This window comes from Arachis duranensis, chromosome 2 (assembly GCF_000817695.3).
Source record: "Arachis duranensis cultivar V14167 chromosome 2, aradu.V14167.gnm2.J7QH, whole genome shotgun sequence".
Classification (NCBI taxonomy): domain Eukaryota; kingdom Viridiplantae; phylum Streptophyta; class Magnoliopsida; order Fabales; family Fabaceae; genus Arachis; species Arachis duranensis.
Genome location: NC_029773.3, coordinates 84,282,676 through 84,296,267, shown reverse-complemented (window position 1 = coordinate 84,296,267; position 13,592 = coordinate 84,282,676). Strand labels below are relative to the sequence as shown.

The window sequence follows — 13,592 nt, the reverse complement described above, 5'->3', positions numbered from 1 at the left end:
CACCGCATCCCATCTATATCACCAATATGCCCCTGCTGTCATGAAGCCACCAAAACAGTCACTCATTGTTTGATCGATTGCTCTAGAATTAAAGATGTATGGTCTCAGAGTTATCTTCGTGACTGTCTTCCCCCTCAGAGTCCTAACGACTTTTGGACATGGTGGATTGCATCAACAGAGATGCTTAACCTGTTGAAGAATGATGACCGTAATCCTCAATTGCTTGCCATCATTTGCTGGAACTGCTGGAAAGCTCGCAACCAGTTGATTTTTGAAGGTTCTACTTCAATGCCGTCTGCCATTCTAGCAAGCTCTGTCAAGTTGCTCCGTGAAATCCAAAGAACTCCCAGTTTAGGTCGTCATCTCCATGAGGCAAGCTCTTAGTTGCATTCAATTTGATTTATCATTCTTTCTTCTTTAAGATTTTTTTTTGTTTTTCGACCTTGCACCATTGGATGAATACCTTCAATGTAGTGTTTTTGGGAAATCCCCACCTTTCATTATGTTGTCCTGCTTTTGGACATCTTTGTATTTCATTTTTCAATAATTAATGAAATATAACCTACTATCTTTGGAAAAAAAATTATATCGAATCCAAACAGGATAAAAATTGAATCTTTAAAACTTTAACAATAATTTATAAAAAATTTATTTATGAAAAAACTTATTTATGATACATTTATTTATAAAGAAAAAATTTGTTATCGAAAAGTTGATATCTATATTCGAATTTGAATTTATCCATAAATTTTAATTTAATGCTTTTTTATCTATTTTCTAATTCAACAAGTGTGATTAAAAATTAAACAATAAGATTATAATTAATATAATATAATATTAAAATTAATTTAAAATATATATTTTTTTAGTTTTCTTAAGGTGCACATAAATTGGATAAAGTTGGGTTCGCCTTGACCTGAACTCGATTCGAAATAATGACCGAATATATTTTTGAGGCCCATACTCAATCCTAGACCCGGTGAAATCACACCAAATTAACTCTTGAAATATTCGAGACTAAATTGGATCTTTAATCTAGACCGGACCATGTTCACTCCTATTATATATAGAGAGATGTTTGGGAACAAGAGAGAGAAAGTGAAAGAAAAATTTGTTCGTTGGTTATGTTGTGGAAAGATTTAGCAAGGCAATTAATATCTTTTAAAAATTATCCATTATTCCATCTTTAGATATTTATTTTTATAAAAAGTTATTTATTTTTTTATAAAAAAATACTTATTTTTTTAATTTTTTTCTTTTTTAAAGATTAAATAATACAATTTTAAAAAAAATACCTAATTACACTGCTATTTGTTAGAGGTGGATGGGGTTTGTTATTCTCACTCTTTGGTTTAAGTAACAGCCTCATAGTACCAATTATGAACTATCAATTGCCACATGTGTAATATATGAGTTGACTTTGGACTTCCGGTGAAAGTGAATTTCAAAAAGTTGATTTGAATCTTTTAGAATTTGAATTTCACTTTAGAGAGTAAAATATGATTTTTCTACCCTTGAATGATTTCTCTTTCATATTTATTCTTGGTCTCAAATATAAAATAAATGGTAAAAGATCACACTTTACTCTCTAAAATAAAATTCAAACTTTAGAAGATCCAAATCCCAAAAAGTTAGGGAAGTTATGTTTGTTTGAAGGGAAAATAAAAAGAAAGAAAATAGAAAAAAATGATTATTTTTTATTGCTTAATTGAAAAAGAAAATTAGAAAAAAAAGAGATAAAAAAATATTTGTTAGGATTCATCAATTTTTTTCTCTCCAATGTTAGAAAGAAAATAGAAAAAAATTTATTTTCTCTCTATACTTCTTATATTATCCCTTCATTTTTTTAATATATTTTATAATATAAAAATAAAATTATCTCTTTATAATATTTATTTTTTTTATTTTATTTTCATTCAAGCACATCTAAAAAAAAATAAAAATCTACTCAATTTTTTTTTTCTATTTCTTTCATTCTAACCAAATATAGCCAGGGCTGATTGAATTGTAAAAAAACATAATTTTTATTTTATTTTTTATTTATATTTTCAAACGGCTAATTAAAAAATTAGTTGTGATTTACCTTAATATTATTATGTTTTTGTATATTATACTAATACCAGGGTTAGTTAGTGTAAATAAAAATTGTGAATATTAATGTTAAATAGGAGAAAAAATAAATGAAAATCGTAATTAACTATTCCTAAAAGATAAAATTATCTCAACGAGGTGTATAGTTTGTGAAAAATTTTTAAATTCCTGGGAAAATAAAGTTATAACTTATAAGTTGCTTCAATAAATTATTAACCTTAGAAGAAGAGTTATAAATCAAAAGTAGTTGTTTTTCTTTTTCATTTTTATGTCAGTAATACAGAGAACAGGACTGAAATAATGATTAGAGAAGGCTCAAACATACGTCACAAAGAGCTTTCGTAAATTTCGTATGCCATTTCCAGCAGAATCAACATATGGAGAAAATTTTTTGAAAGAAAAATAATGCAATCTGAATAAAAGCTTAGTACATTACCATACATGCTTATTGCCTAAAACAACCTCCATATTGATCATTCTATGGTTACTAACATAAAACAAATAATAAAATAAAAATGATAATGATGCAAGTAATAGCCAACCAAGGAAAATTCAGGAACACCATATTCTAAATTCTTAACTAATTTGATTGTGTTATCACATCTGATTGGGCAGATTGTGAATGATTTTGTTGCTGTATCTGCAACATTCCTTGTGGTTCTTCTCCTTGCCAGTTCCAAACAATGTCCTTAAGTGCAGGCCTAACTTCTTGATTTAGCAGCTTTTTGTATTCCAATGTGTCTCCACTTGATTTCTTGAGTTCAACAAGGTGGAACACCGGCGTGATCTCGAAAATCTCGGCATCAATTCCCAATGGCCCTTTTCTGCCAGCATTAGTACCTTCTAGCTTGATCAAACCTCTATCTTTCTTCTTAACTTTCAGCCGAAGGCGCTTGCAAATTTCGTCTAGTTTAGAGATTATGACGGATGCAGGCTTGTTAGATGTGAACCTGACTTGTTTCTTTTGATCAGTTTCCTCGAATAAGCCGGACAAGTCGAATCCAGACGAATAGGAGATAATATCAAACGCATTTAAGTTGCTTGGCTTTGAAAATTCAGGTGTTGATTCAGCAGCAGGGCCGCCATTTTCGCATGATCCGAACACTCCATCAGCATCCAAGGGAGCTAACTCTTTCTCTTCATTGTCATTAGTAACAATTGGCTTCTCTAACCCTTTCTTGAACCATGAACTTTCCATGATTTTAGCCATTGATATCCTTGTCCTTGGATTAGGATCCAAGATTCTAGACAGTAATCTCTTCACATCCGGAGGAAACCAACTCGGAAACTTGAATTGTCCCTTTCCAATCTTCTTATACATTTCCATCAGATTCGAATCTCGGAAAGGAAGATAACCTGCCAAAAGAACATAAAGTATGACGCCACAAGACCATATATCAGCTTTGAAGCCATCATAGCCCTTTCTAAGTATCACTTCTGGAGCAACATAGGCAGGGGTGCCACAAGTAGTATGGAGTAGTCCATCTTGGTGTCTAGATTCAGCAATCGCACTTAGCCCGAAATCTGAGACCTTCAAATTCCCATTTTCATCCAATAGAAGATTCTCCGGCTTGAGATCCCGGTGGCAAACGCCTCGGCTGTGGCAATAGTCCACAGCACTGATCAATTGTTGAAAATATCTTCTAGCATCATCCTGCTTGATCTTTCCTTTTAGTACCTTGTTGAAGAGCTCGCCGCCTTTAACATATTCCATGATAAAGTAGATCTTGGTTTTGGTGGCCATTACCTCATAAAGCTCAACCACATGTGGATGCCTGATTAGTCTCATCACTGAAATTTCGCGCTTAATCTGATCAATCATCCCCACTTTCAGAACCTTCTCTTTATCGACTATTTTGATCGCCACGCTTATTCCGGTTATAAGGCTCCTTCCATGGTAAACTTTGGCGAAATTTCCTTGGCCTAACAATCTCCCTAACTCGTATCGTTGCATAAGCACGCCTCCTTTCTCTTCCATTTTTACCAGCACCTTCTTCTACACCAATAGTACTAAATAAGTATAACGATGCAGCTGGAACCGGAATCTGCTTCTCAAGATGTCGAAAACTTAACCGTCCTCACAAACATCGTATTTTGAAATCATACAATGGTTAAGATCTCTATTCAAATCAGTAAGTTGATGATAAAGGCAGTGAACTAAACATTCAATCTTGTCAAAGATGAATAAGGGTTGTTCATATGGAAGTGAAAGAACTTTATCCTCGGAGAAGGAACTTTCGACTATCAAGCACATCTTTCAGCATTCCCTGGTTTTTGTGATGAAACAGAGAGAATCTAACAAATTTTGTAGAACAATCAAGGAGTAAAGCAAACCTTTCAATTACTCTGCATATATGAAAGGCACACCTGAAAGAAAGGAAGAAACAAAGAAAGAAGGAAAAATTTAATAAGTAAACTACATCAAAGTTTTATGTCCCTTAGCAGCATAAGATTCAGAAGATCCTAATTAATTTTAACCATAACCTTTAATTTATATTAAGACTCATAAGAAAGAGTAAGAAGACATGTTAACATCCTAAACCTAAATCTTGTTTTGGATTAAACAAGAGATAAAACCATGATCATGCATTGATTCAACTCAATTTTCTAAATTTGGGATAGTTTTGGAAGGGGAAAAAAAAGTTCAGTTCTGTAAGGTAGCAATAAGGCAAAATAACAGCAAAGAGTTGCCAACATTTTCCAATTTCCATACACATGTGATTCAACTTCCATTATATATTTATAGTCAAGAACAAACTTTGGCAATCTATCTAACTATTTTCTTGACATTTTCACATGTCACAAGTTGTTGTTGTTATCAACTTATCATACAATTGGGCAAAGTGTTGTGATCAAGATTCCAAAAACAATTATCACATGTGTCTGTAATACTGTAATAAAATCAGAACAGAAGCAACAAAAGCAGAAAAACAAAATCTTCTTCAAGAAATTCCCATTAACAGAAAGTATATTAAAAAAAAGCAATGGTTTTAAAAGATATATAACTTTGGTTGTACAAATAAGATTTCAGTTCATATAGTTAGATTGTGGGTAAATTAAACCTAAATAAGTCCTTTCATTCAGTTTTATCATAACTCCTCAAACACTGATTTAGAATCAACCAAAATACTCAAACAACTAACTAACCGAATAAGATTAGGTGTGAAAAAAAAAATAGCAAATACCCAAAGAATAACAAAATAAATAAATGAAGAGAAAAAATAAACAAAATCTAATCTAAAAAGGTGCTATATATATCAATGTCATTTAAAAAGGCTTAATTCAAAGCTCAGAGAATCTCAGATATCATAAAAAGGTGAACGATTTAGCCTTGAAAAAATAAATCTAGAAATAAAACTAAAAACTCGAGAAACAAAAAATCTGAATGAACAAATTAAACAAAACCCGAAAACAATTCCACAATGATATAATATTATATCAAATTTCCAGAATCTGAAGAGTAGGAGAAGAGTTTAACATAGATAACAATAAGAATTAAACATGCATAAGGAAAACATATCATAGTCCATAGATTTGTTAAATAAATTTACCTGCTAACTAATGATTTGAGTGAGATGTATATGTATGGTGATGTTGTGTTCTGAATGTGGTGTGTTTTGGATGCAAATTCAATGATGAAGAATAATGAAAGAGAGATTTGGAATTTGAGAGAACCCTTTTAAAGTGAAGAGAGGGAGAGAAATGTAAGTATGATAAGAAAATGATGTAACCATAGAATATTCTAACGCATTCTATATTGCTTCTCAACACTCCAATCATTTGTATATTTTTATTTTTTATTTGTTTTTCATAATATATACTAATAAATGTTAAAATTACTTCGGAAGTTAATATTCTTTTGAATAATAAATTTATACTTTATATTTACGTCTAAAATATTTTGAAAAAGGAAAAGTGGAAAACACATTAATGTATGGCATTTTCGAAAAGGACTTCAACGATATAGATCTGGTTGAAAATATTTTTTTTGTTTTGGTTAGTTATTTAAATATTTTAAAAAAAATAAGATTCATCTTAATAATAGTGAATCTGTTAGAAAGAGAGGAGTGTGATGCCTTTCCAAACCGCTTTTCTATTTAAATAAAAAATTTATATTTTTTATTTAAGTAATAGTAAAATAAATTATATTTTTAAATTAATCTTTACATACAAGTCATTTAACCAAACAAATTTAATAACTCATTTATACTCAAGCATTCCTAGTGCAAGTTCTTATTTTTAGTCGCTCTTTGGTCGTCTTCTTTTTCTCTTTCTTTTTCATTATTTTTCTTTTTTATTATCGTGGTCACCAACTCCTCCTCCTCCTTCTCCTCTCATTCGACTTTTTTCTCCTCCTTCCTTTTTCTGATTTTCTTCCATCATCTTTATCATCATCGTTATAGTTATCGTTGTCTTCTTCTTATACGTATCATCGTTATCATTATTGTCGTTATTGTTATCGTCATCGTATAATTTTTGCCATATTGATAACGTTGTTTGATCCAAAATTTTTGCTATAGAATTTTCTCAAGTTTATTCTTATTTTTACTCTCTTAGCAAGAATAAAAATAAAAAAAATAAAGAAGAAAAAATGTTACAAAATTACTTGAAAGAAGATGAATCTACGTTCATTTAACTAAAAGAAAGAAAGAAGAAGAAAAAATGCAGTATTAAAGAAAATATTTCCGTGTATTTATAGCAAATTTCGGTGTAAAACTAAGACATTTGTGTATAGGTAAGTTCGGCATAATTCAAAACTCTTCCTCTTCCTCCTTCTCATCTTCTTCTTCTTTTTTATCATCGTCATTATCTTCTTGTTTTACTCTCTTAACAAGAATAAAAAAAAATTAAACAAAGAAAAAGAAGAAATACATAATGTTGTAAAATTACTTGGAAGAAGATGAACCTACATTCATTCAACTAAAAGAAAGAAAGAAATAAGAAAAAAAATACAGCATTAAGAAAAATATTTTTGTGTATTTGTAGCAAATTTTGGTAAAAAATTAAGACATTTATGTGTATTATTAAGAATTTTTTGTGTATTTGTACTGATAAATTCTGTATGATTTAAATCTCTTCCTCTTCTTCTTCTTCATCTTCTATTGCTTCTTCTTTTTCATCTTTTTTATCTTCTTATTTTATTAACAAAGAAAAAAATATATAATGTTACAAAATTAATAGAAAGAAAAAGAAAAAAAATGCAGTAACAAAAAGAACAACGAAAAGAATAAAACATACAATAAAAAAAAGGAACGTAAAAAAAAAAATACAAAAAAAGAAAGAAAAAAGAACAAAGAATATAAATATTTATAAAAAAATAATGTAAATTTATAAATAAATTTTATTGAATTAGAATTAACTTGTTTAAACTTGTTTGTTCAAATTTTTTGTATAACCGAACTATATTTCTTTTCTTATACTCAATTTCGTAAGTATTCAACTGAGTCTGCAAAATTAAAGAATAGTGCAATTTTGCAAAGCAAAATTAAAAATGTATATACTCTGAGGAAGAAAAAGTGATATCATCAAATTCACTAAACAATTTTCTATTATTTTCAACCACTTATTAATATTTTTTATTTTTAATTTTTTTATCAATTTTAAAAATAAATAAAAAATATCTTTCATTTAATTTATATAAAATATAAAAAATAAAAAATAATAAAAACAGAAATTTAAATTTTGTTTTAGTTCAAATTCAGTAAAATATGCATTTTGAACTTATAATTTTCAAACAGAACAATTATCGATTTTTTTAATTTATTAAAAATATTCTTTTGTTCATTGACATATAAAGAACTATTACAAAACTGAAAACTTAAGATAAAAATGTATTTTTTTAATTTCACTCACATTACCTGAAAAATTAAAATATAATATACAAAATTATAATAGTTTCTACTATCATTAAATTGAGAAATAAAAAAATTATTTAAATAAAAAAGAAGCCCATATCCGTACATGCTATGAACCAAACAAGCAAAGAATAATGGTCTTCCTTGGACTCAATGCGATCCAATAACATTGAAACACGTGGCGTGATAGTAGCTGCTCCAGGTGCAACCTTCCCGTGTTGCTGGGTAACAAATCGACACGTGTAATACAACGATTGGTGGAGAGCATGAAGCAGTCTCTTCCAGATTCAGATTCTGGCGAACATGTTAATAAGTCCTATCTACCCCATTAATTAACTGGGAAAAGATTCACTTAATTCTTTTTCTTTACAAAATTATACGTTTATAAATTATTCAACGAACGAGTACAAGATATTACCTTATTATAATAAGTGACGTATTGAGTTTAAAAGAACATATGTGGCAATATATATATTATTTTTTATTGATGATTTTCATTACCTCAAGTCCTCAACAAATTAAGCATATACATGTGATTTATTATTCTCACGACAGCAATGCTAGAAAACAATCACAACACATCCTTTAAGAATGTGTGTGATTTATGTTGTGCCACGCTGCCACCACAGAAACACACAAACAGACAAAAAAAAAAGAGGAGAAAGCGAGAGATTAGATTAGAGAGATGATAGTTAATCATGTGTTGAGTAATGACAATAATATGTTTCTTATTACGCAATTAATTAAACAAATAAGCAAGGGAAACGATCCAAGTGAGTGATTGAGAAAAAGCCTCACGATAATGTCACATCCATGACGGTGTATTTTGAAGTTTATGTTTTATGTGAGACAAATTAAACATCAGCATTTCACAAAACATGAAAACACTGTATATGTTGTTAATAATCATAATTTCTTTTAAGAAGTTACATATTGTGAATTATGGAAAGGGGACCCTTTTTTAACTTTATTTTCGTTTTTAGATGAAACATATGATAACGCGTATTGCAAATGAAATACTTATGTAATTAAAGAGTGGTCATCAGGCAATTATTTAATCTCTTAATCATTGCACGTTTTGAATATAAAACAAAATTCAAAGATAAAATATCCTCTGAATTTTCTATATTTGATGATTGTGGTTCCAATAATAGGATTCATATTTGTGCAACACATAATCACCATAGGAAATCCATCTAGAAAGACTACTTTCTCGTTAGATGAAGAAAAATGAATATACAATAAAACAATACTAGGTGACCAATAGAATTTAACATTTTTTTTATCAATATTTAACCAATAAATTAATATTTATATTGGTTCGTAAAATTATATTTATACTTTAATATAGCTTTTAAAATTTTGATTTATTCAATTTAATCTCTTAATTTAATATTTATGATTTATGTTAGTCCCAAATTTTATTTTTGTCATAAAATTGTTAACGACATATCAAAATAGACTGATAGCGGTTATACTGAATTTTTTAATGGCTATTTGATATAATAATTATAATTTTTTACCTCAATTTTCTCTTTATCAAGCCTTTAAGCTCTAATCCTACTTTTGCTTAAGCGTTTTAGAGGCTTCTTAAAAAACAAATTGGGATAAAAAATTTCAATTGTTACATTAAATAACCAATAAAAAATCTAACGTAACAATCATTTGTCTATTTCGATACATTGTTAACGATTCCGTGAAAAAAATAGAATAAAAAGTTAATGTAAATTACAAATGCTAAAATGGGAACTAAACTCAGTAAATTAAAATTTTGGAGGACGAAATTAAACTATAAATATAATTTTAAAGACCAATATAAATATTAACTTTTTAGCCAATTCTAAACAATAAAAATTAAATTTTATATTTTATATTTTAAAATATAAATTTTAATAATATAAATATAGAATATTAGCCTAAAACATTGACTAAGATTAATAAAAAAATATATTGATCCCTTAATATTTCTCTATATAATAATATCACAAGTTGGTATTGTATATATTTTAAGTAAAACCTCAAATAAACTTTTAAACACACTTTAATTTTTAACAAATTTAGTCACAAATTAATTCTTAACTTTTTATGGTGTTACACAGATTAATTTTTAGGTGAAACTTTAATTAAAAAAACTAAATAAATTAATTTTTATATCAATCATTTTATATAAACGAATAATCTTAATTAAAATAATTTGCTTAATAAAATAAAAATATAAAAATTAATTTAATAATTAAAATTTATTAAAAACTAAATTATTCTACTAAAAAATTGTTAGAAACAAATTTAAAATATTACTCTGTATCATTTGAAACCTAGCAATTTAAATTGGACCACGTGTGGTAAATATGAATGCGCACTTAATCAATATTTAAGTGGGGACACGACAGAACCATAGAAAATTTATGTTCCTTTTGTAAAATTAACAAGGAATATAAGAAATTTGTTTCTTCAAACACCTTGTTGGATTTATATTTCCAATTTCAAATGAGGCTTCTTCCTTGCAAACATGTAACTGAGTGCATATATCTGTTGTCTTGAGTAACTTCTCTGCATTTACAATTGCCCAAGGTCCATACTTAAAAACCACCCTCATGCACTGCAAACAATATCATATTCCACATTGTTAACATGCTTTCTAGCTGGAAGGTTTTGATCAACAAATTAAAGGGAAAATAAAATTGTTTGTGAAAATAAAATTATGTTCTTGTATATTTTCTATATGGCATTAAAAACTCAAAAAGTAATGTATTACCTTCTCCTTTAAGTCCTCCATATTGTTGCAAGCCTTCATTAATGCCCTCATTATGTCTATCTGATATTTCAATATAAATGGTTAGTTATATATTTAACAAAAAGTTTAAGGAAAGGCAATTTTATATATATATCTTGTTAGGTACCAAACAAATGACACAGTAAAATATAGAGATGAAAAATTAAAAATTTGTATAAAATATGGGAACAATTGAATAATTTTCTTTGAGAATTATATCTTTTTTCTATCACAAGAAGACTACAATAACACTTTCTCTTGACAAAAGGAGAACACACTTCTCTATATCATATATAGGAGGAAACTACTCAAAGAAATATTATGTTATTCTATCTGGATGACTTGATTGAAATGAATTAAAGAAAAGCTCAATTTATAGGTGAGTCTCTTTAATATGAACCATCCGTCAATTAGAGGTATATAATTCTTCTCTTTTTCAACCATTAAAATCCTACGGTTATAAACTACAATTGTTTATTACCTTTCATTTTATTTAGTTTTTATTTATTTATTTATTTTATAAAATTAGCTTTACTAATTTTTACAATCTCCCACTTAAAGCTAATTTTGATAAATTTTCAAAATTCATGTTGCTCATGTATTCCATAGACCGTATGAGGATCTGCACCATTCAAACTTTTTTGTGTTGATTGATTTTGTCATGACATCTGCTAGGTTATCTTTAGTGTGAATCTTCTGCATATCAACACTTCCTTCTTCTAATACTACTTTTCAAACAAAGTGATATTGTACTCCAATGTGTTTTGTTCTTGAACGAAAGGCAGGATTCCTTGCAATGTGCAGGGTACTCTGACTGTCACAATACACAAAAATCTTCTGTTGTTTGTGCTCGAGTTCTTCTATCAACCTTTGGATCCAAATAGCTTCCTTGCATGCTTGTGTAGCTGCCATATATTCAGCTTCTGTAGTAGATAAAGCTACAATATTTTGTAATTTAGATAGCCAGCTCACAGCTTCTTCTGTAAGCACGAATACATATCCTGTAGTAGATTTTCGTTTATCAAGATCACCTGCAAAATCTGAGTCGACATATCCATTAACAATGAATTTCGATCTTCCAAAACATAATGCAACATTCGAGGTCCCTTTGATGTATCTCAATATCCTCTTAACAACATTCCAATGTTATTTACCCGGATCTGTCATAAATCGACTTACCACCGCAATTGCTTGAGCAATATCTAGCCTTGTACAGATCATGGCATACATAAGGCTTCCCACTGCTGATGCATACGGTACTCGAGACATTTCCATCCTCTCTGCTTCACTACTAAGGCACATACTTGAGGATAATTTAAAATTAATAGGAAGTGGGATTGAAATTGGCTTGCATTCTTGCATGTTGAAGCGTTGCAAGATCTTCTTCAAATAATTCTTTTGCGATAGCCAAATCTTCCTATTCTTTTTGTTTCGGTGAATTTGCATCCTTAAAATCTTATTTGCTGGTCCTAAGTCTTTTATATCAAACTCCCTAGCCAACTATGCCTTCAATTCTTAGATTTGATCTTTGTTGGGACCTACCACCAACATGTCATCCACATACAACAGCAGAATGATGAAATCATTATCACCAGACCTCTTGTAATAAGTACAATGATCTGAACTAAGTCTGTTGTATTCAAGGCTAATAATGAAAGAATCAAATCTCTTGTACCAACACCTTGCCGCCTGCTTTAGACCGTACAGAGATTTAGTTAACCTGCAAACCAAGTTTTCTTTTCCTTTTTCTTCAAAACCTTCTGGTTGGAGCATATATATCTCTTCTTCAAGTTCTCCATGAAGAAAAGCAGTCTTTACATATAATTGCTCTAGATGTAAATCAAATGAAGCACACATAGCCAAAACTACTCTAATAGTAGTTAGTCTCACCACTGGAGAAAATATTTCATTGAAGTCAATACCTTCTTTCTGAGCATATCCCTTGACAACCAATCTTGCACGACATCGTTCCACCTGATCATTACTATCTCGTTTGATCTTGTAAACCCAGGTGTGGTATTACGACCTCTAAAATAAAATATATATTTATAATAGCAGAAGAATTATAATATGCTAGGAGCCGTGAAGAAAAGAGGAAACAAAATCGCAAAATAAAAGCGCAACGCTCAAGGAACGGGTTAACCTGCGTGCTAAGGAAACCATAACTATTAAACATATGATAACAGAAGTAGGAATAGAGTGCCAAAGATACAAAATAACAAGCTCCTAACTCAGCCTGCGAAGTCAAGACTAGCCGGAGAATATTTACATATATATACATACATATCCATAACCCAAAAGTATATATACACAATCCTACCTCTCCATAAACCTCTAGGAGGATCAAGAGAACAAGTTATGCGGAGAGAAAACCAAGTATATATATACACATCATAGCATAACAAAATAACCCTGTAACCACTCCGCTTCAAGGGTCCAGATGCCTAACGAGATGCCTCTCGACCTGCATCTGAAAAATAACAATATAGTATGGAATGAGAACCGGAGGTTCTCAGTATGGTAAAGGTGCCACACACATAATATATAAGGTCCTGGGAATGCCAGAGGCAATCCTAGAACGCCGACACTCAGATTATAGAGCTTAAAGTATTAAATAGAAGCCATAAAAGGTGGTTTACTAAGGATATTTAAACCTAACTTAACTTAACCTTAAATCTAAATCCCATTCTGCCATTCCTCCTTACCTCCAACTCCATCATGCATTTTCATAGACAAGTAAACAAACAAAGGCAAGCACAAGAAGGTTACAAGTACTGCAGATAACAAATATACATTTAACATGGCAAGTACATTTAGGCACACCCAGTTAATACACAAGCAAGTAATTCAAGTAATATGCATATGATGCATGC

At 29.6% G+C, this 13,592-nt stretch overlaps 2 protein-coding genes across 2 annotated transcripts in view; both read right to left on the bottom strand.

Annotated features, from left to right (window-relative positions):
- Positions 1–2,416: 2,416 nt before the first annotated feature.
- Positions 2,417–5,798, bottom strand: LOC107475441 (CBL-interacting protein kinase 2-like). The gene is made up of 2 exons (XM_016095074.3): positions 5,643–5,798; positions 2,417–4,458 (listed from the first exon to the last, which is right to left on the bottom strand). The coding sequence occupies exon 2, from the start codon at positions 4,067–4,069 to the stop codon at positions 2,672–2,674; it is 1,398 nt and encodes a 465-aa protein (XP_015950560.1). The 5' UTR covers positions 4,070–4,458; positions 5,643–5,798; the 3' UTR covers positions 2,417–2,671.
- A 4,570-nt stretch (positions 5,799–10,368) lies between these two features.
- The window catches only part of LOC107475607 (uncharacterized), a 27,646-nt gene continuing 24,422 nt past the window's right edge, over positions 10,369–13,592 (bottom strand). The window contains exons 5-6 of the mRNA XM_016095272.3: positions 10,702–10,761; positions 10,369–10,545 (exon numbers count right to left, since the gene is read on the bottom strand). Of these exons, the coding sequence (XP_015950758.1) occupies positions 10,369–10,545; positions 10,702–10,761 (237 nt within the window). The remainder of the gene's footprint in view (positions 10,546–10,701; positions 10,762–13,592) is intronic.